The sequence below is a fragment of the Ipomoea nil genome, unplaced genomic scaffold, assembly GCF_001879475.1.
Source record: "Ipomoea nil cultivar Tokyo-kokei standard unplaced genomic scaffold, Asagao_1.1 scaffold2921, whole genome shotgun sequence".
Classification (NCBI taxonomy): domain Eukaryota; kingdom Viridiplantae; phylum Streptophyta; class Magnoliopsida; order Solanales; family Convolvulaceae; genus Ipomoea; species Ipomoea nil.
In genome coordinates this window covers 4,256,636-4,284,436 of record NW_017619349.1, presented here as the reverse complement: position 1 = coordinate 4,284,436, position 27,801 = coordinate 4,256,636, and the positions used below count along the sequence as shown (strand labels likewise).

Sequence of the window (27,801 nt, the reverse complement as noted above, 5' to 3'; positions counted from 1 at the left end):
ATAAAGCGTAGGACTAATGTAAATAAACTAGAAATATAGTGTAACACTATATTATTAGGGAGTATTAATTATATTTATTTAAAGCATGATATACTTCGGAGCATGAAACCAATTCATCCAAATCCCAAACTGAGCCCACTTCCTTCTCTTCTCTACGCTGCTGCGAAGACGAAGCATCATTTGTGTTGGTTTGCAACTGAGTAATGTTACTTTCCATGGCTTCTATTTTGGCCAACAAAATGGGATAATGTTCTTCAACATCCTTGGCTGATTTTCCAGAAATTAACTTCGCAATCTTTTTCCATCTTTTAGGTGTTCCTTCTACATAGGTTAATAGAGCACTCTCAAAGATCCTCTCTTCATCCCATGTCCATGTCGTTCTCTGGTTTGCCATGGAATTTCTATTGATTTTGAACAAAGGTATAAGGTTTAGTGTTTATTTATGGTTTTCAAGAGGGTGAATTAAGTTGTACATTATATAGTTAAAACTACATACTAAAACTTGGGAAGTTACCATTTTACGTTTTAGTTAATTAGAAGCTTAATACTATATTTTTAAGACAAGATACCATTTTACATTTAGTAAGTTGTCTAATATTATATTAAGAAATAAAATTACACTCTAAAGTACTTAACATGTAATCTATATCTATACTATTAATAAAAGTAAATCTTTTCTTTTTTAACTTTTTCTGCCCAAACTAATATGAATATTAATTAATCTATATTTATTAATAAAAGTAAAATCTTCCTCTTCAGTTTTTTCGCTCAAACTTTTCTTAATATTAATTAATTAATTTATTGATAAAAGAATTAATAAAGCTTTATTGGTAACAAAATGTTATATTAAAATTAACTAATATCTAATTAATTGGTAAAATATAATAAAAAAATTTATCTATGCATCGCACGAGCATTGCACGTGCATCACACGGGTAATTGGATAATTATTTGTTCGAATTTAAGCACATACTAGAGTGGAGAAGGAGAACCAGAAGATCATCTCAACTTGCTTGTGACTAGGACCTTGAAACTCTTTGTTTACGCGATGTTCAAGTACCCAGATCACAAAGCCAATGAAGATTAAGAAAGCCTTTTTTTTTTTCTTTTAAATTTTTTAATATTTAACTATAAACCGATAATACTCATTTCTGTCAAAGAAAAATTATATTTTTTAATGTAGGAATAAGGTTCAAATTGGCCACTGAACGTAACCTGAAAATGCAATTAGGCCACTGAACGAAAAAAAAAAAAAGTGCAATTAGGCCACTGAACGAAAAAAAAGTACAATTAGGCCACTGAACACTCCAAAAATGTGCAATTTCACCTGATAGCAGGTTACTCTCAATTTTAGCAGGTTACCTGCTTACGTAGCAGCTGCATTTTTAATAAATTTTAAATAATTTTTAACAATAAATTTTTATTAAAAAATAAAAAATAATAAAAATGACTTTATTTTATTTTTTTTCAATTTTTTTTTAATTTATTATCATTAATTATTAAAAATTATTAAAAATGCCAACTCAGCTGCCACATAAGTAGGTAACCTACTAAAATTGATGGTAACCTTCTATCCGGTGAAATTGCATACGTTTGTAGAGTTCAGTGGCCTAATTGCACTTTTTTTTTTTTTTTTTTTTTTTTTTTTCGTTCAGAGGCCTAATTGTATTTTCAGGTTATGTTCAGTGGCCAATTTGAATCTTATTCCTTTAATGTAAAACTAGTATTTGCCCCCGTGCGATGCACGGAATGAATTTGTTAAAATATTTTAAGAATATTTGAATCGATCTATAATTATATAAATTATTATATCGAATATTATATAATGTAATTGATAAATTGAGTTGGATCGATTGTATTTTCTAATGTTATAATTGCTTGAATTTGATCAAATAATTGGCCAAAATTAATAGTCAATGTGTAGATGTACGCATTAAGTGCTGAAACTTTAGATATTTTAAATATCAGTGTTCAGTGAATTATATATGGGGATCATATTTAATTTTGAGTGAATTATTAATATTCATTACCTTTTCCAATTCGTCTAATTTGTTTTCCATTTTTAAGCAAAATCTTCCTTACACATTCTATACATAATTTTACATCTTTATATATGCGTATTGTAATGAGGTCCTGTAATTTTGAATAAAGATTTGCTACAAAATCAGTCATAATTAATTTCTTTTAAATCATTCATACGTATTGCAAGAACATTTCCATCTTTAACTACACAATTTTTCTTATAAATTGTGAATACTAAACGATTCTATTCAATTTTCCATTTGTAAATATATATATATATATATATATATATATATATATATATATATATATATATATATATATATATATATATATATATCTTTACACAACTATATTTCCAGTAACATATATACAAACATTTTTTAATATTTCTACTAACTTTACATTTTATAAAATATATAATCGAGATTAATATTTTTTCATCTCGGCTAAACTTTTTGTTTTTTGACATACTCGGCTAAACTTTATAATTGCGCAATCCTTATATTCTTATTATAAAATAACATTTTGTGTAAAAAATTTTAATTTTCATATCGATTAATATTCTTTCCATCTCGGCTAAACCTTATATTTCCATATCGTATTGCAAAACATTTTCCATCTTTAATTACAAAATTTCCTTACAAATTGTGAACACTGAATGATTCTATTTCATTTTCAATTTTTAAATATATATCTTTACATAACTTTATTTCAGTAACATATATATACAGATTTTTTTATATATTTCCAGTAACTTTATATTTTATAAAATATATAACCGAGATTAATATTCTTTCTATATACTAAGTCAGTTTGGAAGTATTTTTCATTTCCAGTCAATTATTAATAGTCATTTCCTATTTCTATTCGCATAAATTTTATGTCATTTTTATTCTCAATCAATTATTTTTTTAATACATATTAATTAATTAGTTAATTATTAATAACATTGTTTTTATATTTCCACTAACTTTACATTTTATAAAATATATAACCGATATAAATATTTTTTTCCATCTCGGTTATACGTTGAAATGCAAACTTCATTTTACATTTTTATTAATGCATTTTATATCAGTAATTTTTATATTTTTAGTAATTTATTAATATTCATTTCCTTTTCCAATTGGCCTAGTTTCCATAAAAAAAATTATATTTTCAGTAATTTATTAATATTCATTTCATTTTTATTTTTTAATCAATTATTAATATTCATTTCATTTTGTGCATTTGAGTCAATTTCAAAAAAAATTTACTTTTCAGTTAATTATTAATAGTCATTTTCTATTTCAATTGGCCTAAATTCTGTGTCGTTTTTATTGTCAGCTAATAATTATTTTTGTAATGTTATTTTAAATACTATAATTTCACCTATGGACATGCAGGTGTGGGTAAACAAATAAAAAAAATGAATATTCAAAGGAATGTAAACCCATTAAATCTTTCAATTTAAACAAAAGACATAAATTTAAAATTATAAATATAAAATCAATATGGTTATTCATGTAGTTTACTGAATATGTTTATTACCAATTATATTATAAAATACCATACATATTATTACTAATTATGCTATTTTGTTATTACTTAATTAATAATTTTTTGTACATAGTATTACCAATAGAATATTTAATTAATTAACTACAAAAGTTTGAGTGGAAAAAATAAAATAGGAAGATTTTGTTTATAATTAAGGTATAATATTATTAAATCAAAATTATTTAAAATATATAGATCCACATTAAGAAAAAGGAGATATAATTTAAAAAATAAATTATTAATTAGATTACTTAATATAATTGTCCTACTAATTGATTCTATGTTACTATGTATAATTCATATTTGAAGACTTTTTAAATCTAAATACCTATTAATTGTCTTAATAATAATTAAGATTATTTTTAGTCAATCAATATTCAATAGTACTAAAAATATTACTTTGAATTTTTATAAATAAGATATAATATTATTAAACCAAAATAATTAAAAATAATGTGTTCATAGTACAAAAGATTTTATAATGATAATTTTTATTGTCTAATCGAATTTGTCAATTATTAAACATTATTTATGGTAATTATGCTAAATTTTCAACATCAAATAATATCTCAAAATCAACTTAGTACATAAAACTGAAATTACTATACAACATTTTCCTCAAAATAACAAATAATTAAACTTTATTCCTTCTCAACTTGAATTCATCCCGAATTCCTATCCATGTTCACCTGTATAAATAATTTTACACAAAAACAGAATGTAACACAAAAATTAGCATAAGCTAAGTAAGTTCCACTCCACCCCGTAAAATAATGGCTTGGATTTTTTATATTTTCAAAACTCATATAAATTCATACTTTTCCAAAATGCATGTGGAGTTATACATTTTCTTGTATGGAGAATTAATAGTTATTTATGGAGAAGTAACCAAACCTTTTGAAATCCACTTTGAAACTGGACTAAAATCTATGTACACACCCCCTAGAGGATTCCAAGCCAATGGGTAATATATGATCCATAGTCAAGTTATCCTACCTACTACCCTCAAACAATTTGAAAACTGAATCATAACTTATGTGATACATTCAAAGCCTAATGAGTAGTAAATAGTCCAAGTAAACAGTACTCACTCTTACTGAACACCACACAATATATTATTTTCTCAAAATTTCATTATTTCTCCACAAATAAATATTTTCTCCACAAAAATACAATTTTCTCCAGAACATATAATTTTCTTCAAATACAATTTTCAAAAAAAAATTTACAATTTTAATTTCTCCAAAATACAATTTTCTCCACATGATTTGTCCAAAATATAATTATAGTCCATAATCCAGTATTAATACAATTTCACAATACTACTATGTATACAACACCAAAAATTTCAAGCCAAGTATTTACATAACGCATGAGTTCGACAAATCGAAACTCATTCTCAATATTTCAAGAACCACCACTCACAATATTACCATTTATCGATAAATGTACCTGTGTTCACATGAATAACATATAGCATATAATATCACATATAATATCAATACATACAATACTCGGAGAAAATAATAATTTTGGTGAACATAAAATCTTACCCTCGAAGGCAAACTTTCTATCAACCTTAATAGCATCCTAACCACCTTGATAAAAAATCTGTGAATCAAATAAATAAATCCAATAATAATAATAACCAAAGCATATTATTCACCATCAATCTCAACAAACTTAGATTTAAACAAAAGAATTTGGAGAGTAGAAACCATTACCTGAAGTAGAGATTAAGTGAATGAGTTTTGCTAGAATTGAAGAAGACGTAGGAATATATTGAAAATCATGAAGAACCGGTAGTGTGAGGGAAGATGAATGAATGCCAAAGTCTATAAATTTTTATTTATAGGTGGAAAATAGTAATTCAAAGGAAAGTATAATAATTTATTTGGCTAGGAGGATTTTATTTATATATATATATATATATAGATATAGATTTTTTTTTGAACAATCTTTCATTTTCCTTTTTCATTTTCATTGAATTAAGTATCCCTTTTTATTTTCATTTTTATTAAATAAACTTCAGAAATATGCATATAAATTTACCTCAAAATATGCATATAAATTTACCTCTTACCATATACATTTACCTCTTACCATTGAATACCCTGTACGAAATATGCATATATAAATATGCAATCTATATTATATATATTATATATATAATAAATTCGTATATGGTAAATATGCCATCTATATTATCTATCTATATTATATATATAAATTGGATGATGTTACAAAAATGCCCCTAAGTTTTGGGGGGAAAACTTGATTAGGAGAATTTTATTTTTATATATATATATAGATGTCTTCCTAGCTAGATTTTTACTTGGAAAACATTTATTGAAAATTCTTATATCATGCTTAGTTCTTTCACGCACTCCCTTTGAGTGGCATCGAATGGGAAAGTTGACTCGCCATTTGTCCATATTTAAACTTAATTGGGTTAGTCTAGATAAAATACAGGTGCTTGGACATGACCAAATAGTAAAAATATTGATTCAACCCATAATCCAAAACATTAAAAATATTTAAAATATTACCTTTATTAATGACCACTTAAAATATGAATTAATCGCGATTGATCAAACAATAAAAATCTTGGTCCAATTCACACCCCAAAAATTAATTTTTGATTTTCAATTTCTTTAGTTCATCGTTATTACATTTATCAATGTATACTGGATTAAATATTAGTTGAGCTATGCCAAACCAAGCTACAAAATGGTCTTGTTTAACTCCAATTAAGCTTTTGCCTGCAACCTTAATGAGTTTGATGTTATTGGTTAGATGTGAGATCCATATTCCTTACTTCAAGCATCCTGTCAGCTATAAACCGTTAGTGAATAAAAGAGATTATCATTTTCACGACATAAATACATAATGAGTGAGATATGATAACTAATATGAGATATAAGGCTATTTTCTTACATAAATTGTATGCATTAGGATTATTCATATCAATTGAGTTTCCTTGTGCCACAATTACTCATCTCTAGACCTATCAAAGTTAAGTTAAACTATAACATATTATTATATTCCAAAAATAATGCACACTTAATTAATTACTTAAATAATTTTTAAAACTAAAGAATATTTCTACCATTTTTATTGAAGTAGAACGGTATTCGGTATGGCATAAAGAATTTAAAAAAAAAAAATTTACTATGTAGACTTTCAAATTCTACTCGTTTAATTATATGTTTGCATCCATAATCTGGCCCCCAATAGTAAATTTATGCGGTCAATCATGGGGTAAAAGGCTTCCGTATTCACCTCGCCATGGAAGGAAGGAACACCAAATACTTTCCAAAATTGGACGTAATTTGGATGCCAGCCATCTCAGAGATTTTATTAACTTTTTATAGCATCTAACCCAATTAGCTAACAAATATCAGCTAACAATCATTTATCAAACAATGCCATAATTAGGGTATGAAAAGATAATAAATCACACATCTTCTTCAAGCACTCATATTGATTGTTTAACCAATTCAAACAACTAATAGTGATAAAATAAAACAAAATTAACTAATAAACTAACTATTTTATTGTATTCGAATAATAAAAACCGATGCATGTCCAACCATGCATTAAATATAACAAAAATTACAAATAAACTCTCATCACTTTCCTATAATTAGAACGAACTAAACTAACTAAAAAGTTATAAAGCGTAGGACTTATGTAAATAAACTAGAAAAATAGTGTAACACTATATTCTTAGGGAGTATTAATTATATTTATTTAAAGCATGATATACTTCCGAGCATGAAACCAATTCATCCAAATCCCAAACTGAGCCCACTTCCTTCTCTTCAATACGCTGCGAAGACGAAGCATCATTTGTGTTGGTTTGCAACTGAGTAATGTTACTTTCCATGGCTTCTATTTTGGCCAACAAAATGGGATAATGTTCTTCAACATCCTTGGCTGATTTTCCAGAAATTAACTTCGCAATCTTTTTCCATCTTTTAGGTGTTCCTTCTACATAGGTTAATAGAGCACTCTCAAAGATCCTCTCTTCATCCCATGTCCATGTCGCCCTCTGGTTTGCCATGGAATTTCTATTGATTTTGAACAAAGGTATAAGGTTTAGTGTTTATTTATGGTTTACAAGAGGGTGAATTAAGTTGTACATTATATAGTTAAAACTACATACTAAAACTTGGGAAGTTACCATTTTACGTTTTAGTTAATTAGAAGCTTAATACTATATTTTTAAGACAAGATACCATTTTACATTTAGTAAGTTGTCTAATATTATATTAAGAAATAAAATTAGACTCTAAACTTAACATGTAATCTATATCTATACTATTAATAAATGTAAGATCTTTTCTCTTTCACTTTTCCCGCCTAAACTAATATGAATATTAATTAATCTATATTTATTAATATAATAAAAGTAAAATCTTCATCTTCAACTTTTTCGTTCAAACTTTTCTTAATATTAATTAATTAATTGGTAAAAGAATTAAAAAAGCTTTATTGGTAACAAAATGTTATATTAAAATTAACAAATATCTAATTAATTGGTAATATATAATAAAATAATTTATTTGTGCATCGCACGAGCATTACCCGTGTATCGCATGGCTAATTGGACAATTATTTGCTCGAATTCAAGCATACACTAGAGTGGAGAAGGAGAACCAGAAGATCATCCCAACTTGCTTGTGACGAGGAACTTTAAACTCTTAGTTTACGCGTTGTTCAAGTACCCAGATCACAAAGCCAGTGAAGATGAAGAAAGTCTTCTTTTTTTTTTTTTTTTTTTTTTAAAATTGTTGTTTTTAATAATTAACTATAAACCTATAATACTCATTTCAATCAAAGAAAAATTATTTAATTTAATGTAAAATATCTTCCTAGCTAGATTTTTACTTGAAAAACATATTTTGAATATTCTTATATCATGCTTAGTTTTTTCATTCACTCCCTTTGAGTGGTATCAAATAGGAAGGTTGACTCACCATTTGTCAAGATTTAAACTTAATTGAGTTAGTCTAGTTAAAATAAATGTGCTTGGACATGACCAAATAGTAAAAATATTGATTCAACCATAACCGAAAACATTAAAAATATTTAAAATATTACCTTTATTAATGACCAATTAAAATCGCAAATTATATTGTGCAACCGTGTGCACCATGCAAAATGACACCATTTACTATGATGGAGTAACGGTGCCATTAGTGGCACCGTTTAGCTCCACCAATCAAATATATATATATATATATATATATATATATATATTACAAAAACTCAAATCGACGTGTAATTATGAATATATAGTTATGCGAGTCTGAATATATAGTTATGAAGTTATGGATATATAGTTATGATGTTATGGATATATAGTTTTGGAATTATGGATGTGTAGTTATGCAATTAAGGATATGGTTCTCTGTGAACAAGCACTTTAAGAATTTTGAATATGGAGTTATGTAATTATGAATGTCTAGTTGTGAAATTATGAGTATATGGATATGAAATTATGAATGTCTAGTTATTATTTCTGAATGTACTATTGTCAAATTATGAATATATAGTTATGTAATTCTGGTCATATTGTTATGTAATTCTGGATATATAGTTATGAAATTGTGAATATATAGTTATGAAATTGTGGATATATTCCACTGTTTGAATACGACAGGAAACCGCCTAACGCCGTTAACGATGATCCGAACGGGATTTATTATTATTATTATTATTATTATTATTATTATTATTATTATTATTATTATTATTATTATTATTATTTTTATAAATGAAACGGCATCGTTTTGTAACTGTGTGCACCATGCATGGTGCACACGGTTGCACAGCATAACGATTGAATTAAAATATGAATTAATTGCGATTGATTAAACAATAAAAATCTTGGCCCAATCCACATTCCAAAAATTAATTTTTGATTTTTAATTTTTTTAGTTTAGAGTTATAACATTTATACATATATACTTGATTAAATAATATTAGTTGAGCTATGCTAAGCCAAGCTATAAAATCGTCTTGTTTAACTCAAATTAAGCTCTTGCCTGCCACCTTAATGAGTGTGATGTTATGGGTTAGATGTGAGATCTATGTTCCTTACTTCAAGTATCGTGTCAGCTATAAACCGTTAGAGAATAAAAGAGATTATCATTTTCACTACATAAATACATAATGAGTGAGATATGATAACCAATATGAGATATAGGGCTATTTTCTTACATAAATTTGTATGCATTAGAGATTATTCATATCAATTGAGTTTCCTTGTGCCACAATTACTCATCTCTAGACCTATCAAAGTTAAGTTAAACTATAACATATTATTATATTCCAAAAATAATGCATACTTAATTAATTACTTAAATAATTTTTAAAACTAAAGAATATTTCTACCATTTTTATTGAAGTAGAACGGTATTCGGTATGGCATAAAGAATTTAAAAAAAAAAAATTTACTATGTAGACTTTCAAATTCTACTCGTTTAATTATATGTTTGCATCCATAATCTGGCCCCCAATAGTAAATTTATGCGGTCAATCATGGGGTAAAAGGCTTCCGTATTCACCTCGCCATGGAAGGAAGGAACACCCAAATACTTTCCAAAATTGGACGTAATTTGGATGCCAGCCATCTCAGAGATTTTATTAACTTTTTATAGCATCTAACCCAATTAGCTAACAAATATCAGCTAACAATCATTTATCAAACAATGTCATAATTAGAGGGTATGAAAAGTTAATAAATCACACATCTTCTTCAAACACTCATATTGATTGTTTAACCAAGTCAAACAACTAATATAATAGTGATAAAATAAATCAAAATTGACTAATAAACTAACTATTTTATTGTATTCGAATAATAAAAACCGATGCATGCCCAACCATGCATTAAATATAACAAAAATTACAAATAAACTCTCATCACTTTCCTATAATTAGAACGAACTAAACTAACTAAAAAGTTATAAAGCGTAGGACTAATGTAAATAAACTAGAAAAATAGTGTAACACTATATTCTTAGGGAGTATTAATTATATTTATTTAAAGCATGATATACTTCCGAGCATGAAACCAATTCATCCAAATCCTAAACTGAGCCCACTTCCTTTTCTTCTCTACGCTGCGAAGACGAAGCATCATTTGTGTTGGATTGCAACTGAGTAATGTTACTTTCCATGGCTTCTATTTTGGCCAACAAAATGGGATAATGTTCTTCAACATCCTTGGCAGATTTTCCAGAAATTAACTTCGCAATCTTTTTCCATCTTTTAGGTGTTCCTTCTACATAGGTTAATAGAGCACTCTCAAAGATCCTCTCTTCATCCCATGTCCATGTCGCCCTCTGGTTTGCCATTGGAATTTGTATGGATTTTGAACAAAGATATATAAGGTTAAGGGTTTATGGTTTACAAGAGGGTGAATTAAGTTGTACATTATATAGTTAAAACTACATACTAAAACTTGAGAAGTTATCATTTTACGTTTTAGTTAATTAGCAGCTTAATACTATATTTTAAGACAAAGATACTTAGATACCATTTTACATTTAGTAAGTTGTCTAATATTATGTTAGGAAATAAAATTACACTCTAAAGTACTTATCATGTAATCTATATCTATAGTATTAATAAAAATAAAATCTTTTTTTTTAAACTTTTCTCGCGCCCAAACTAATATGAATATTAATTAATCTATATTTATTAATAAAAGTAAAATCTCCATCTTCAGCTTTTTCGCTCAAACTTTTTTTAATATTAATTAATTAATTTATTGGTAAAAGAATTAATAAAGTTTTAGTAACAAAATGTTTTATTAAAATTAATTAATATCTAATTAATTGGTAATATATAATAAAAAATTTATCAGTGCATCGCATGAGTAATTGGGCAATTATTTGCTCGAATTCAAAGATACACTAGAGTGGAGAAGGAGAACCAGAAGATCACCCCAACTTGCTTGTGACGAGGACCTGGAAACTCTTTGTTTACGCGATGTTCAAGTACCCAGATCACAAAGCCAATGAAGATGAAGAAAGTCTTTTTTTTTTTTTTTTTTTTTTTATAACATCATATAACAATAAATTATACTCAGCTTAATTATGCATAAGAGTAAATTCCATTTTTTGTCCTCGACTATTGTGACATTGCCACATTTAGTTCCTCTCTTTTAATTTTGCCATATTACATCATCGACTTTAATTTGATTGCAACTATTGGTCCTCCGTTAAAATTTTCGTTAATCTACCGTTAAGAATAAGGTCAATAATGTAATTTAATAGCCCGCATGAGCAGCTCAACTGGTCGGGTGAAGTTTGGGAAGAATGACTAAGGATCGAGTCTCACCATCGATAGTGTGGGAGCAAACTCTCAAAGTGAGGGTGGACTCCTTGTGCGCAGTAAGCAAAGATCTAGCCTCTGTGGTTCAGTTAAGTTACCATGATTTACATCCTCCGAGATACTTTGTCGGGCCGGGTTAGGGATTCAACCTTCGGGAAGAATAATATAATTTAATAACTTGTCTCAAATACATATTAAAATTCATATTTTTTTTTATTATTATTATACTTCCTCCTCTCTCTCTCTCTCTCTCTCAAAAAAAAAAAAAAAAAAAAAAAACCTTCGCGCTATCCTTTTTTTTTTTGTTTTTTGTTTTTTGTTTTTTTTTGTTTTTTTTGTTTTTTTTTAATGGCGCTATCCCTTTCTCTCTCCCTGCATTATTTAACCCTAGTCACTAGGAAAGTAAATAATATTAATCAATTGAGTTTCCTTGTGCCACAATTACTCATCTCTATTCTAGAAAGATCAAAGTTAAGTTAAACTATAACATATTATTATATTCTAAAAATAATGCATACTTGGTTAATTACTTAAATAATTTTTAAAACTAAAGAATATTTCTACCGTTTTTATTGAAGTAGAACGGTACTCAATATGGCATAAAGAATTTAAAAAACAAAGTTTTACTATGTAGACTTTCAAATTCTACTCGTTTAATTAAATGTTTGCATCCATAATCTGGTCCCCAATAGTAAATTTATGCGGTCAATCATGGGGTAAAAGGCTTCCGTATTCACCTCGCCTGGAAAGGAAGGAACACCCAAATATTTTCCAAGATTGGACGTAATTTGAATGTCAGCCATCTTAGAGATTTTATTAACTTTTCATAGCATCTAACCCAATTAGCTAACAACTATCAGCTAACAATTATTTATCAAACAATGCCATAATTAGGGTATGAAAAGTTAGTAAATCACACATCTTCTTCAAACACTCATATTGATTATATTGTTTAACCAAGTCAAATTAAACAACTAATAGTGATAAAATAAATTAAAATTGACGTCCGCATGGGTAGCTCAACTGGTTATAGAGGTGAAACTTTGGAAGGATGACCAGGATTGAGTCCTACCAGCAGCAGTGTGGGAATAACCTCCCAGATGTGGAAGAATAATTTAAAATTGACTAATAAACTAACTATTTTATTGAATTCGAATAATAAAAACCGATGTATGTCCAACCATGCATTAAATATAACAAAAATTACAAATAAACTCTCATCACTTTCCTATAATTAGAACGAACTAAACTAACTAAAAAGTTATAAAGCGTAGGACTAATGTAAATAAACTAGAAAAATAGTGTAACACTATATTCTTAGGGAGTATTAATTATATTTATTTAAAGCATGATATACTTCCGAGCATGAAACCAATTCATCCAAATCCCAAACTGAGCCCACTTCCTTCTCTTCTCTACGCTGCGAAGACGAAGCATCATTTGTGTTGGTTTGCAACTGAGTAATGTTACTTTCCATGGCTTCTATTTTGGCCAACAAAATGGGATAATGTTCTTCAACATCCTTGGCTGATTTTCCAGAAATTAACTTCGCAATCTTTTTCCATCTTTTAGGTGTTCCTTCTACATAGGTTAATAGAGCACTCTCAAAGATCCTCTCTTCATCCCATGTCCATGTCGCCCTCTGGTTTGCCATGGAATTTCTATTGATTTTGAACAAAGGTAAAAGGTTTAGTGTTTATTTATTTATGGTTTACAAAAGGGTGAATTAAGTTGTACATTATATAGTTAAAACTACATACTAAAACTTGGGAAGTTACCATTTTATGTTTTAGTTAATTAGAAGCTTAATACTATATTTTTAAGACAAGATACCATTTCACATTTAGTAAGTTGTCTAATATTATATTAAGAAATAAAATTAGACTCTAAACTTAACATGTAATCTATATCTATACTATTAATAAAAATAAAATCTTTACTCTTTTAACTTTTTCTGCCCAAACTAATATGAATATTAATTAATCTTTATTTATTTATTAATAAAAGTAAAATCTTTCTATTCAGTTTGTTCGCTCAAATTTTTCTTAATATTAAATAATTAATTTATTTGGAAAAGTATTAATAAAGCTTTATTGGTAACAAAATGTTATATTAAAATTAACTAATATCTAATTAATTGGTGAAATATAATAAAAAAATTTATCTGTGCAACGCACGAGTATTGCCCGTGCATCACACGGGTAATTGGATAATTATTTGTTCGAATTTAAGCATACACTAGAGTGGAGAAGGAGAACCAGAAGATCATTCCAACTTGCTTGTGACGAGGACCTTTAAACTCTTTGTTTACGCGATGTTCAAGTACCCTGATCACAAAGCCAATGAAGATTAAGAAAGCCTTTTTTTTTTTTTTAGGGAAAATGACACTTTTTACCCCTGAGTTATATACTTATAGCACTTTTTCCCCCTCAATTATTTAGGTAAGCACATTAGCCCCCTCAATTATTCTAAAAGTGGTGCTTTTTTCCCCCCTGATATATTAAATTGACATTTATACCCTTAAAGTAAACATTTTATTTATTTTACTACTCCAACAAATTATTGCGTATACGTAGGGATGACCACGGTTCGATTTGAATTGAACTGGATTCTAAAGCAATCGAATTAATAGTTTACGGTTATAATTCAGATCTAGAACCCAATATTTAAATGTCAATTTATTAAAATTATCTATCAAAAAAATTGAATCTTGAACCGTGAACCGGCGGTTCCGGATCTGATTCGCGATTTTGAACCGTCTTTATTTTAAAATTTTATTTTTTATTTTAAAATAGTCTAAATTCAACAATAAATGTATTTTATTTTTTCAGTTCGGAACATTAACCGTCCGTTCCGGTTCACGATTTTAATAAACTCTAAATATCGAATTTCGATTCTAAATTGTAATTGGAATATTTCTGTTTGGTTGCTATAGTGTTTGTTTAGTTTGAACCAAATTATGGTCATAATTTGTTGGAGAAAAAAAATAAATTAAATATTTAGTTTAAGGGTAAATATGTCCATTTAACATTTCAGGAGAAAAAACAGCCACTTCAATAATTTAGGGGGAAAAAATACTATAGGTATATAACTCAGGGGGAAAAAGTGTCATTTTCCCTTTTTTTTTTATTTATATAAATTTTTTTTCAAATTTAACTATAAACCGATAATACTCATTTCTGTCAAAGAAAAATTATTTAATTTAATGTAAAATGTCTTCCTAGCTAGATTTTTACTTGGAAAACATTTTTTGAAAATTCTTATATCATGCTTAGTTCTTTCACGCACTCCCTTTGAGTGGCATCGAATGGGAAAGTTGACTCGCCATTTGTCCATATTTAAACTTAATTGGGTTAGTCTAGATAAAATACAGGTGCTTGGACATGACCAAATAGTAAAAATATTGATTCAACCCATAATCCAAAACATTAAAAATATTTAAAATATTACCTTTATTAATGACCACTTAAAATATGAATTAATTGCGATTGATCAAACAATAAAACTCTTGGCCCAATTCACACCCCAAAAATTAATTTTTGATTTTCAATTTCTTTAGTTCATCGTTATTACATTTATCAATATATACTGGATTAAATATTAGTTGAGCTATGCCAAGCCAAGCTATAAAATGGTCTTGTTTAACTCCAATTAAGCTCTTGCCTGCAACCTTAATGAGTTTGATGTTATTGGTTAGATGTGAGATCCATATTCCTTACTTCAAGCATCCTGTCAGCTATAAACCGTTAGTGAATAAAAGAGATTATCATTTTCACGACATAAATACATAATGAGTTAGATATGATAACCAATATGAGATATAGGGCTATTTTCTTACAAAAATTGTATGCATTAGGATTATTCATATCAATTGAGTTTCCTTGTGCCACAATTACTCATCTCTAGACCTATCAAAGTTAAGTTAAACTATAACATATTATTATATTCCAAAAATAATGCATACTTAATTAATTACTTAAATAATTTTTAAAACTAAAGAATATTTCTACCATTTTTATTGAAGTAGAACGGTATTCGGTATGACATAAAGAATTTTAAAAAAAAAAATTTACTATGTAGACTTTCAAATTCTACTCGTTTAATTATATGTTTGCATCCATAATCTGGCCCCCTATAGTAAATTTATGCGGTCAATCATGGGGTAAAAGGCTTCCGTATTCACCTCGCCATGGAAGGAAGGAACACCAAATACTTTCCAAAATTGGACGTAATTTGGATGCCAGCCATCTCAGAGATTTTATTAACTTTTTATAGCATCTAACCCAATTAGCTAACAAATATCAGCTAACAATCATTTATCAAACAATGCCATAATTAGGGTATGAAAAGTTAATAAATCACACATCTTCTTCAAGCACTCATATTGATTGTTTAACCAATTCAAACAACTAATAGTGATAAAATAAAACAAAATTAACTAATAAACTAACTATTTTATTGTATTCGAATAATAAAAACCGATGCATGTCCAACCATGCATTAAATATAACAAAAATTACAAATAAACTCTCATCACTTTCCTATAATTAGAACGAACTAAACTAACTAAAAAGTTATAAAGCGTAGGACTTATGTAAATAAACTAGAAAAATAGTGTAACACTATATTCTTAGGGAGTATTAATTATATTTATTTAAAGCATGATATACTTCCGAGCATGAAACCAATTCATCCAAATCCCAAACTGAGCCCACTTCCTTCTCTTCTCTACGCTGCGAAGACGAAGCATCATTTGTGTTGGTTTGCAACTGAGTAATGTTACTTTCCATGGCTTCTATTTTGGCCAACAAAATGGGATAATGTTCTTCAACATCCTTGGCTGATTTTCCAGAAATTAACTTCGCAATCTTTTTCCATCTTTTAGGTGTTCCTTCTACATAGGTTAATAGAGCACTCTCAAAGATCCTCTCTTCATCCCATGTCCATGTCGCCCTCTGGTTTGCCATGGAATTTCTATTGATTTTGAACAAAGGTAAAAGGTTTAGTGTTTATTTATTTATGGTTTACAAAAGGGTGAATTAAGTTGTACATTATATAGTTAAAACTACATACTAAAACTTGGGAAGTTACCATTTTACGTTTTAGTTAATTAGAAGCTTAATACTATATTTTTAAGACAAGATACCATTTCACATTTAGTAAGTTGTCTAATATTATATTAAGAAATAAAATTACACTCTAAAGTACTTAACATGTAATCTATATCTATACTATTAATAAAAGTAAATCTTTTCTTTTTTAACTTTTTCTGCCCAAACTAATATGAATATTAATTAATCTATATTTATTAATAAAAGTAAAATCTTCCTCTTCAGTTTTTTCGCTCAAACTTTTCTTAATATTAATTAATTAATTTATTGATAAAAGAATTAATAAAGCTTTATTGGTAACAAAATGTTATATTAAAATTAACTAATATCTAATTAATTGGTAAAATATAATAAAAAAAAATTATCTATGCATCGCACGAGCATTGCACGTGCATCACACGGGTAATTGGATAATTATTTGTTCGAATTTAAGCACATACTAGAGTGGAGAAGGAGAACCAGAAGATCATCTCAACTTGCTTGTAACTAGGACCTTGAAACTCTTTGTTTACGCGATGTTCAAGTACCCTGATCACAAAGCCAATGAAGATTAAGAAAGCCTTTTTTTTTTCTTTTAAATTTTTTAATATTTAACTATAAACCGATAATACTCATTTCTGTCAAAGAAAAATTATATTTTTTAATGTAGGAATAAGGTTCAAATTGGCCACTGAACGTAACCTGAAAATGCAATTAGGCCACTGAACGAAAAAAAAAAAAGTGCAATTAGGCCACTGAACGAAAAAAAAGTACAATTAGGCCACTGAACACTCCAAAAATGTGCAATTTCACCTGATAGCAGGTTACTCTCAATTTTAGCAGGTTACCTGCTTACGTGGCAGCTGCATTTTTAATAAATTTTAAATAATTTTTAACAATAAATTTTTATTAAAAAATAAAAAATAATAAAAATGACTTTATTTTTTTTTTCAATTTTTTTAATTTATTATCATTAATTATTAAAAATTATTAAAAATGCCAACTCAGCTGCCACATAAGTAGGTAACCTACTAAAATTTATGGTAACCTTCTATCCGGTGAAATTGCATACGTTTGTAGAGTTCAGTGGCCTAATTGCACTTTTTTTTTTTTTTTTTTTTTTTTCGTTCAGTGGCCTAATTGCACTTTTTTTTTTTTTTTTCGTTCAGAGGCCTAATTGCATTTTCAGGTTACGTTCAGTGGCCAATTTGAATCTTATTCCTTTAATGTAAAATGTCTTCCTAGCTAGATTTTTACTTGGAAAACATTTTTGAAAATTCTTATATCATGCTTAGTTCTTTCATGCACTCCCTTTGAGTGGTATCAAATGGGAAAGTTGACTCGCCATTTGTCCAGATTTAAACTTAAATTGGGTTAGTCTAGTTAAAATACAGGTGCTTGGATATGACCAAATAGTAAAAATATTGATTCAACCCATAATCCAAAACATTAAAAATATTTAAAATATTACCTTTATTAATGACCACTTAAAATATAAATTAATTGCGAATGATCAAACAATAAAAATCTTGGTCCAATTCACACCCCAAAAATTAATTTTTGATTTTCAATTTCTTTAGTTCATCGTTATTACATTTATCAATATATACTGGATTAAATATTTGTTGAGCTATGCCAAGCCAAGCTATAAAATGGTCTTGTTTAACTCCAATTAAGCTCTTGCCTGCAACCTTAATGAGTTTGATGTTATTGGTTAGATGTGAGATCTATATTCCTTACTTCAAGCATCCTGTCAGCTATAAACCGTTAGTGAATAAAAGAGATTATCATTTTCACGACATAAATACATAATGAGTGAGATATGATAACTAATATGAGATATAAGGCTATTTTCTTACAAAAATTGTATGCATTAGGATTATTCATATCAATTGAGTTTCCTTGTGCCACAATTACTCATCTCTAGACCTATCAAAGTTAAGTTAAACTATAACATATTATTATATTCCAAAAATAATGCATACTTAATTAATTACTTAAATAATTTTTAAAACTAAAGAATATTTCTACCATTTTTATTGAAGTAGAACGGTATTCGGTATGGCATAAAGAATTTAAAAAAAAAAATTACTATGTAGACTTTCAAATTCTACTCGTTTAATTATATGATTGCATCCATAATCTGGCCCCCAATAGTAAATTTATGCGGTCAATCATGGGGTAAAACGCTTCCGTATTCACCTCGCCATGGAAGGAAGGAACACCCAAATACTTTCCAAAATTGGATGTAATTTGGATGCCAGCCATCTCAGAGATTTTATTAACTTTTTATAGCATCTAACCCAATTAGCTAACAAATATCAGCTAACAATCATTTATCAAACAATGTCATAATTAGAGGGTATGAAAAGTTATTAAATCACACATCTTCTTCAAACACTCATATTGATTGTTTAACCAAGTCAAACAACTAATATAATAGTGATAAAATAAATCAAAATTGACTAATAAACTAACTATTTTATTGTATTCGAATAATAAAAACCGATGCATGTCCAACCATGCATTAAATATAACAAAAATTACAAATAAACTCTCATCACTTTCCTATAATTAGAACGAACTAAACTAACTAAAAAGTTATAAAGCGTAGGACTAATGTAAATAAACTAGAAAAATAGTGTAACACTATATTCTTAGGGAGTATTAATTATATTTATTTAAAGCATGATATACTTCCGAGCATGAAACCAATTCATCCAAATCCCAAACTGAGCCCACTTCCTTCTCTTCTCTACGCTGCGAAGACGAAGCATCATTTGTGTTGGTTTGCAACTGAGTAATGTTACTTTCCATGGCTTCTATTTTGGCCAACAAAATGGGATAATGTTCTTCAACATCCTTGGCTGATTTTCCAGAAATTAACTTCGCAATCTTTTTCCATCTTTTAGGTGTTCCTTCTACATAGGTTAATAGAGCACTCTCAAAGATCCTCTCTTCATCCCATGTCCATGTCGCCCTCTGGTTTGCCATTGGAATTTGTATGGATTTTGAACAAAGATATATAGGGTTAAGGGTTTATGGTTTACTAGAGGGTGAATTAAGTTGTACATTATATAGTTAAAACTACATACTAAAACTTGAGAAGTTACCATTTTACGTTTTAGTTAATTAGCAGCTTAATACTATATTTTAAGACAAAGATACTTAGATACCATTTTACATTTAGTAAGTTGTCTAATATTATGTTAGGAAATAAAATTACACTCTAAAGTACTTATCATGTAATCTATATCTATAGTATTAATAAAAATAAAATCTTTTTTTTAAACTTTTCTCGCGCCCAAACTAATATGAATATTAATTAATCTATATTTATTAATAAAAGTAAAATCTCCATCTTCAGCTTTTTCGCTCAAACTTTTTTTAATATTAATTAATTAATTTATTGGTAAAAGAATTAATAAAGTTTTAGTAACAAAATGTTATATTAAAATTAATTAATATCTAATTAATTGGTAATATATAATAAAAAATTTATCAGTGCATCGCATGAGTAATTGGGCAATATAATTATTTGCTCGAATTCAAAGATACACTAGAGTGGAGAAGGAGAACCAGAAGATCACCCCAACTTGCTTGTGACGAGGACCTGGAAACTCTTTGTTTACGCGATGTTCAAGTACCCAGATCACAAAGCCAATGAAGATGAAGAAAGTCTTTTTTTTTTTTTTTTATAACATCATATAACAATAAATTATACTCAGCTTAATTATGCATAAGAGTAAATTCCATTTTTTGTCCTCGACTATTGTGACATTGCCACATTTAGTTCCTCTCTTTTAATTTTGCCATATTACATCATCGACTTTAATTTGATTGCAACTATTGGCCCTCCGTTAAAATTTTCGTTAATCTACCGTTAAGAATAAGGTCAATAATGTAATTTAATAGCCCGCATGAGCAGCTCAACTGGTCGGGTGAAGTTTGGGAAGAATGACTAAGGATCGAGTCTCACCATCGATAGTGTGGGAGCAAACTCTCAAAGTGAGGGTGGACTCCTTGTGCGCAGTAAGCAAAGATCTAGCCTCTGTGGTTCAGTTAAGTTACCATGATTTACATCCTCCGAGATACTTTGTCGGGCCGGGTTAGGGATTCAACCTTCTGGAAGAATAATATAATTTAATAACTTGTCTCAAATACATATTAAAATTCATATTTTTTTTTTATTATTATTATACTTCCTCCTCTCTCTCTCTCTCTCTCTCAAAAAAAAAAAAAAAAAAAAAAAAAAACCTTCGCGCTATCCTTTTTTTTTTTGTTTTTTGTTTTTTGTTTTTTTGTTTTTTTTTTGTTTTTTTTTAATGGCGCTATCCCTTTCTCTCTCCCTGCATTATTTAACCCTAGTCACTAGGAAAGTAAATAATATTAATCAATTGAGTTTCCTTGTGCCACAATTACTCATCTCTATTCTAGAAAGATCAAAGTTAAGTTAAACTATAACATATTATTATATTCTAAAAATAATGCATACTTGGTTAATTACTTAAATAATTTTTAAAACTAAAGAATATTTCTACCGTTTTTATTGAAGTAGAACGGTACTCAATATGGCATAAAGAATTTAAAAAACAAAGTTTTACTATGTAGACTTTCAAATTCTACTCGTTTAATTAAATGTTTGCATCCATAATCTGGTCCCCAATAGTAAATTTATGCGGTCAATCATGGGGTAAAAGGCTTCCGTATTCACCTCGCCTGGAAAGGAAGGAACACCCAAATATTTTCCAAGATTGGACGTAATTTGAATGTCAGCCATCTTAGAGATTTTATTAACTTTTCATAGCATCTAACCCAATTAGCTAACAACTATCAGCTAACAATTATTTATCAAACAATGCCATAATTAGGGTATGAAAAGTTAGTAAATCACACATCTTCTTCAAACACTCATATTGATTATATTGTTTAACCAAGTCAAATTAAACAACTAATAGTGATAAAATAAATTAAAATTGACGTCCGCATGGGTAGCTCAACTGGTTATAGAGGTGAAACTTTGGAAGGATGACCAGGATTGAGTCTTACCAGCAGCAGTGTGGGAGTAACCTCCCAAATGTGGAAGAATAATTTAAAATTGACTAATAAACTAACTATTTTATTGTATTCGAATAATAAAAACCGATGCATGTCCAACCATGCATTAAATATAACAAAAATTACAAATAAACTCTCATCACTTTCCTATAATTAGAACGAACTAAACTAACTAAAAAGTTATAAAGCGTAGGACTAATGTAAATAAACTAGAAAAATAGTGTAACACTATATTCTTAGGGAGTATTAATTATATTTATTTAAAGCATGATATACTTCCGAGCATGAAACCAATTCATCCAAATCCCAAACTGAGCCCACTTCCTTCTCTTCTCTACGCTGCGAAGACGAAGCATCATTTGTGTTGGTTTGCAACTGAGTAATGTTACTTTCCATGGCTTCTATTTTGGCCAACAAAATGGGATAATGTTCTTCAACATCCTTGGCTGATTTTCCAGAAATTAACTTCGCAATCTTTTTCCATCTTTTAGGTGTTCCTTCTACATAGGTTAATAGAGCACTCTCAAAGATCCTCTCTTCATCCCATGTCCATGTCGCCCTCTGGTTTGCCATGGAATTTCTATTGATTTTGAACAAAGGTATAAGGTTTAGTGTTTATTTATTTATGGTTTACAAAAGGGTGAATTAAGTTGTACATTATATAGTTAAAACTACATACTAAAACTTGGGAAGTTACCATTTTACGTTTTAGTTAATTAGAAGCTTAATACTATATTTTTAAGACAAGATACCATTTTACATTTAGTAAGTTGTCTAATATTATATTAAGAAATAAAATTAGACTCTAAACTTAACATGTAATCTATATCTATACTATTAATAAAAATAAAATCTTTACTCGTTTAACTTTTTCTGCCCAAACTAATATGAATATTAATTAATCTATATTTATTTATTAATAAAAGTAAAATCTTTCTATTCAGTTTGTTCGCTCAAATTTTTCTTAATATTAAATAATTAATTTATTTGGAAAAGTATTAATAAAGCTTTATTGGTAACAAAATGTTATATTAAAATTAACTAATATCTAATTAATTGGTAAAATATAATAAAAAAATTTATCTGTGCAACGCACGAGTATTGCCCGTGCATCACACGGGTAATTGGATAATTATTTGTTCGAATTTAAGCATACACTAGAGTGGAGAAGGAGAACCAGAAGATCGTTCCAACTTGCTTGTGACGAGGACCTTTAAACTCTTTGTTTACGCGATGTTCAAGTACCCTGATCACAAAGCCAATGAAGATTAAGAAAGCCTTTTTTTTTTTTAGGGAAAATGACACTTTTTACCCCTGAGTTATATACTTATAGCACTTTTTCCCCCTCAATTATTTAGGTAAGCACATTAGCCCCCTCAATTATTCTAAAAGTGGTGCTTTTTTCCCCCTGATATATTAAATTGACATTTATACCCTTAAAGTAAACATTTTATTTATTTTACTACTCCAACAAATTATTGCGTATACGTAGGGATGACCACGGTTCGATTTGAATTGAACTGGATTCTAAAGCAATCGAATTAATAGTTTACGGTTATAATTCAGATCTAGAACCCAATATTTAAATGTCAATTTATTAAAATTATCTATCAAAAAAATTGAATCTTGAACCGTGAACCGGCGGTTCCGGATCTGATTCGCGATTTTGAACCGTCTTTATTTTAAAATTTTATTTTTTATTTTAAAATAGTCTAAATTCAACAATAAATGTATTTTATTTTTTCAATTCGGAACATTAACCGTCCGTTCCGGTTCACGATTTTAATAAACTCTAAATATCGAATTTCGATTCTAAATTGTAATTGGAATATTTCTGTTTGGTTGCTATAGTGTTTGTTTAGTTTGAACCAAATTATGGTCATAATTTGTTGGAGAAAAAAAATAAATTAAATATTTAGTTTAAGGGTAAATATGTCCATTTAACATTTCAGGAGAAAAAACAGCCACTTCAATAATTTAGGGGGAAAAAATACTATAGGTATATAACTCAGGGGGAAAAAGTGTCATTTTCCCTTTTTTTTATTTATATAAATTTTTTTTCAAATTTAAATATAAACCGATAATACTCATTTCTGTCAAAGAAAAATTATTTAATTTAATGTAAAATGTCTTCCTAGCTAGATTTTTACTTGGAAAACATTTTTTGAAAATTCTTATATCATGCTTAGTTCTTTCACGCACTCCCTTTGAGTGGCATCGAATGGGAAAGTTGACTCGCCATTTGTCCATATTTAAACTTAATTGGGTTAGTCTAGATAAAATACAGGTGCTTGGACATGACCAAATAGTAAAAATATTGATTCAACCCATAATCCAAAACATTAAAAATATTTAAAATATTACCTTTATTAATGACCACTTAAAATATGAATTAATTGCGATTGATCAAACAATAAAAATCTTGGCCCAATTCACACCCCAAAAATTAATTTTTGATTTTCAATTTCTTTAGTTCATCGTTATTACATTTATCAATATATACTGGATTAAATATTAGTTGAGCTATGCCAAGCCAAGCTATAAAATGGTCTTGTTTAACTCCAATTAAGCTCTTGCCTGCAACCTTAATGAGTTTGATGTTATTGGTTAGATGTGAAATCCATATTCCTTACTTCAAGCATCCTGTCAGCTATAAACCGTTAGTGAATAAAAGAGATTATCATTTTCACGACATAAATACATAATGAGTGAGATATGATAACTAATATGAGATATAGGGCTATTTTCTTACAAAAATTGTATGCATTAGGATTATTCATATCAATTGAGTTTCCTTGTGCCACAATTACTCATCTCTAGACCTATCAAAGTTAAGTTAAACTATAACATATTATTATATTCCAAAAATAATGCATACTTAATTAATTACTTAAATAATTTTTAAAACTAAAGAATATTTCTACCATTTTTATTGAAGTAGAACGGTATTCGGTATGACATAAAGAATTTAAAAAAAAAAAATTTACAATGTAGACTTTCAAATTCTACTCGTTTAATTATATGTTTGCATCCATAATCTGGCCCCCAATAGTAAATTTATGCGGTCAATCATGGGGTAAAAGGCTTCCGTATTCACCTCGCCATGGAAGGAAGGAACACCAAATACTTTCCAAAATTGGACGTAATTTGGATGCCAGCCATCTCAGAGATTTTATTAACTTTTTATAGCATCTAACCCAATTAGCTAACAAATATCAGCTAACAATCATTTATCAAACAATGCCATAATTAGGGTATGAAAAGTTAATAAATCACACATCTTCTTCAAGCACTCATATTGATTGTTTAACCAATTCAAACAACTAATAGTGATAAAATAAAACAAAATTAACTAATAAATTAACTATTTTATTGTATTCGAATAATAAAAACCGATGCATGTCCAACCATGCATTAAATATAACAAAAATTACAAATAAACTCTCATCACTTTCCTATAATTAGAACGAACTAAACTAACTAAAAAGTTATAAAGCGTAGGACTAATGTAAATAAACTAGAAAAATAGTGTAACACTATATTCTTAGGGAGTATTAATTATATTTATTTAAAGCATGATATACTTCCGAGCATGAAACCAATTCATCCAAATCCCAAACTGAGCCCACTTCCTTCTCTTCTCTACGCTGCGAAGACGAAGCATCATTTGTGTTGGTTTGCAACTGAGTAATGTTACTTTCCATGGCTTCTATTTTGGCCAACAAAATGGGATAATGTTCTTCAACATCCTTGGCTGATTTTCCAGAAATTAACTTCGCAATCTTTTTCCATCTTTTAGGTGTTCCTTCTACATAGGTTAATAGAGCACTCTCAAAGATCCTCTCTTCATCCCATGTCCATGTCGCCCTCTGGTTTGCCATTGGAATTTGTATGGATTTTGAACAAAGATATATAGGGTTAAGGGTTTATGGTTTACTAGAGGGTGAATTAAGTTGTACATTATATAGTTAAAACTACATACTAAAACTTGAGAAGTTACCATTTTACATTTTAGTTAATTAGCAGCTTAATACTATATTTTAAGACAAAGATACTTAGATACCATTTTACATTTAGTAAGTTGTCTAATATTATGTTAGGAAATAAAATTACACTCTAAAGTACTTATCATGTAATCTATATCTATAGTATTAATAAAAATAAAATCTTTTTTTTAAACTTTTCTCGCGCCCAAACTAATATGAATATTAATTAATCTATATTTATTAATAAAAGTAAAATCTCCATCTTCAGCTTTTTCGCTCAAACTTTTTTTAATATTAATTAATTAATTTATTGGTAAAAGAATTAATAAAGTTTTAGTAACAAAATGTTATATTAAAATTAATTAATATCTAATTAATTGGTAATATATAATAAAAAATTTATCAGTGCATCGCATGAGTAATTGGGCAATATAATTATTTGCTCGAATTCAAAGATACACTAGAGTGGAGAAGGAGAACCAGAAGATCACCCCAACTTGCTTGTGACGAGGACCTGGAAACTCTTTGTTTACGCGATGTTCAAGTACCCAGATCACAAAGCCAATGAAGATGAAGAAAGTCTTTTTTTTTTTTTTTTTTATAACATCATATAACAATAAATTATACTCAGCTTAATTATGCATAAGAGTAAATTCCATTTTTTGTCCTCGACTATTGTGACATTGCCACATTTAGTTCCTCTCTTTTAATTTTGCCATATTACATCATCGACTTTAATTTGATTGCAACTATTGGTCCTCCGTTAAAATTTTCATTAATCTACCGTTAAGAATAAGGTCAATAATGTAATTTAATAGCCCGCATGAGCAGCTCAACTGGTCGGGTGAAGTTTGGGAAGAATGACTAAGGATCGAGTCTCACCATCGATAGTGTGGGAGCAAACTCTCAAAGTGAGGGTGGACTCCTTGTGCGCAGTAAGCAAAGATCTAGCCTCTGTGGTTCAGTTAAGTTACCATGATTTACATCCTCCGAGATACTTTGTCGGGCCGGGTTAGGGATTCAACCTTCTGGAAGAATAATATAATTTAATAACTTGTCTCAAATACATATTAAAATTCATATTTTTTTTTTATTATTATACTTCCTCCTCTCTCTCTCTCTCTCTCAAAAAAAAAAAAAAAAAAAAAAAAAAAAAAACCCTTCGCGCTATCCTTTTTTTTGTTTGTTTTTTTTTTTTGTTTTTTTGTTTTTTTGTTTTTTTTAATGGCGCTATCCCTTTCTCTCTCCCTGCATTATTTAACCCTAGTCACTAGGAAAGTAAATAATATTAGAGAAGAAATTAAAATTCTCACTTGGGCAAAGAATCGTACTGATAAATGGCTTCAAGGCGAAGGTCTCTAAGCGCTAATATTTCAAAATACGGTATGTAAACTCGTTTCATGTATATATGTGTGTGCTATCTCTATGAAATTATATTTGTTTATTAGTTGAGTATTATCTCTGTCGACATGTCTTTATCTATTTATTTCTATATATGCAATATACAGAAATAGATGTGTGTGTCTTTAGATATATTATGTATAGTTTTTGATCGGTGGTGTTAACGTCATTATTTGTCTCCATTCACAGTGACCATAGTTTCTGCACCTACTCTCACATCTTAGTGGCCTTGACCCCTATCAAACTCCTCACTATGACCACATTTTCTTCAGATACAATGCATTATACAATCATATAAAGAAAAATATAATCCGATTAACGTCTAAAAGCAATCGTTATACCTTGAACTACAG

General features: G+C 28.3%; 3 protein-coding genes across 3 annotated transcripts; all 3 read right to left on the bottom strand.

The window, feature by feature from the left end:
• Positions 1–64: 64 nt before the first annotated feature.
• Positions 65–7,630, bottom strand: LOC109160843 (dnaJ homolog subfamily C member 2-like). The gene is made up of 2 exons (XM_019309087.1): positions 7,334–7,630; positions 65–382 (listed from the first exon to the last, which is right to left on the bottom strand). The coding sequence occupies exons 1-2, from the start codon at positions 7,628–7,630 to the stop codon at positions 65–67; spliced, it is 615 nt and encodes a 204-aa protein (XP_019164632.1).
• A 3,034-nt stretch (positions 7,631–10,664) lies between these two features.
• On the bottom strand, positions 10,665–13,567 carry LOC109160842 (dnaJ homolog subfamily C member 2-like). Its single transcript, XM_019309086.1, has 2 exons — positions 13,271–13,567; positions 10,665–10,919 (listed from the first exon to the last, which is right to left on the bottom strand). The coding sequence occupies exons 1-2, from the start codon at positions 13,565–13,567 to the stop codon at positions 10,665–10,667; spliced, it is 552 nt and encodes a 183-aa protein (XP_019164631.1).
• Positions 13,568–16,553: 2,986 nt separating this feature from the next.
• Positions 16,554–25,942, bottom strand: LOC109160841 (dnaJ homolog subfamily C member 2-like). The gene is made up of 4 exons (XM_019309085.1): positions 25,646–25,942; positions 22,338–22,622; positions 19,701–19,985; positions 16,554–16,868 (listed from the first exon to the last, which is right to left on the bottom strand). The coding sequence occupies exons 1-4, from the start codon at positions 25,940–25,942 to the stop codon at positions 16,554–16,556; spliced, it is 1,182 nt and encodes a 393-aa protein (XP_019164630.1).
• Positions 25,943–27,801: the final 1,859 nt, after the last annotated feature.

Coding starts and splice junctions, on each gene's coding strand:
- LOC109160843 (XM_019309087.1), bottom strand. CDS start 7,630: ATGGCAAACCAGAGGGCGACATGGACATGGGATGAAGAGAGGATCTTT. Junction 383..7,333: donor AATTGGTTTCATGCTCGGAA/GTATATCATGCT, acceptor ATGGCAAACCAG/AGAACGACATGGACATGGGA.
- LOC109160842 (XM_019309086.1), bottom strand. CDS start 13,567: ATGGCAAACCAGAGGGCGACATGGACATGGGATGAAGAGAGGATCTTT. Junction 10,920..13,270: donor AATTGGTTTCATGCTCGGAA/GTATATCATGCT, acceptor ATGGCAAACCAG/AGGGCGACATGGACATGGGA.
- LOC109160841 (XM_019309085.1), bottom strand. CDS start 25,942: ATGGCAAACCAGAGGGCGACATGGACATGGGATGAAGAGAGGATCTTT. Junction 19,986..22,337: donor AATTGGTTTCATGCTCGGAA/GTATATCATGCT, acceptor ATGGCAAACCAG/AGGGCGACATGGACATGGGA. Junction 16,869..19,700: donor AATTGGTTTCATGCTCGGAA/GTATATCATGCT, acceptor ATGGCAAACCAG/AGGGCGACATGGACATGGGA.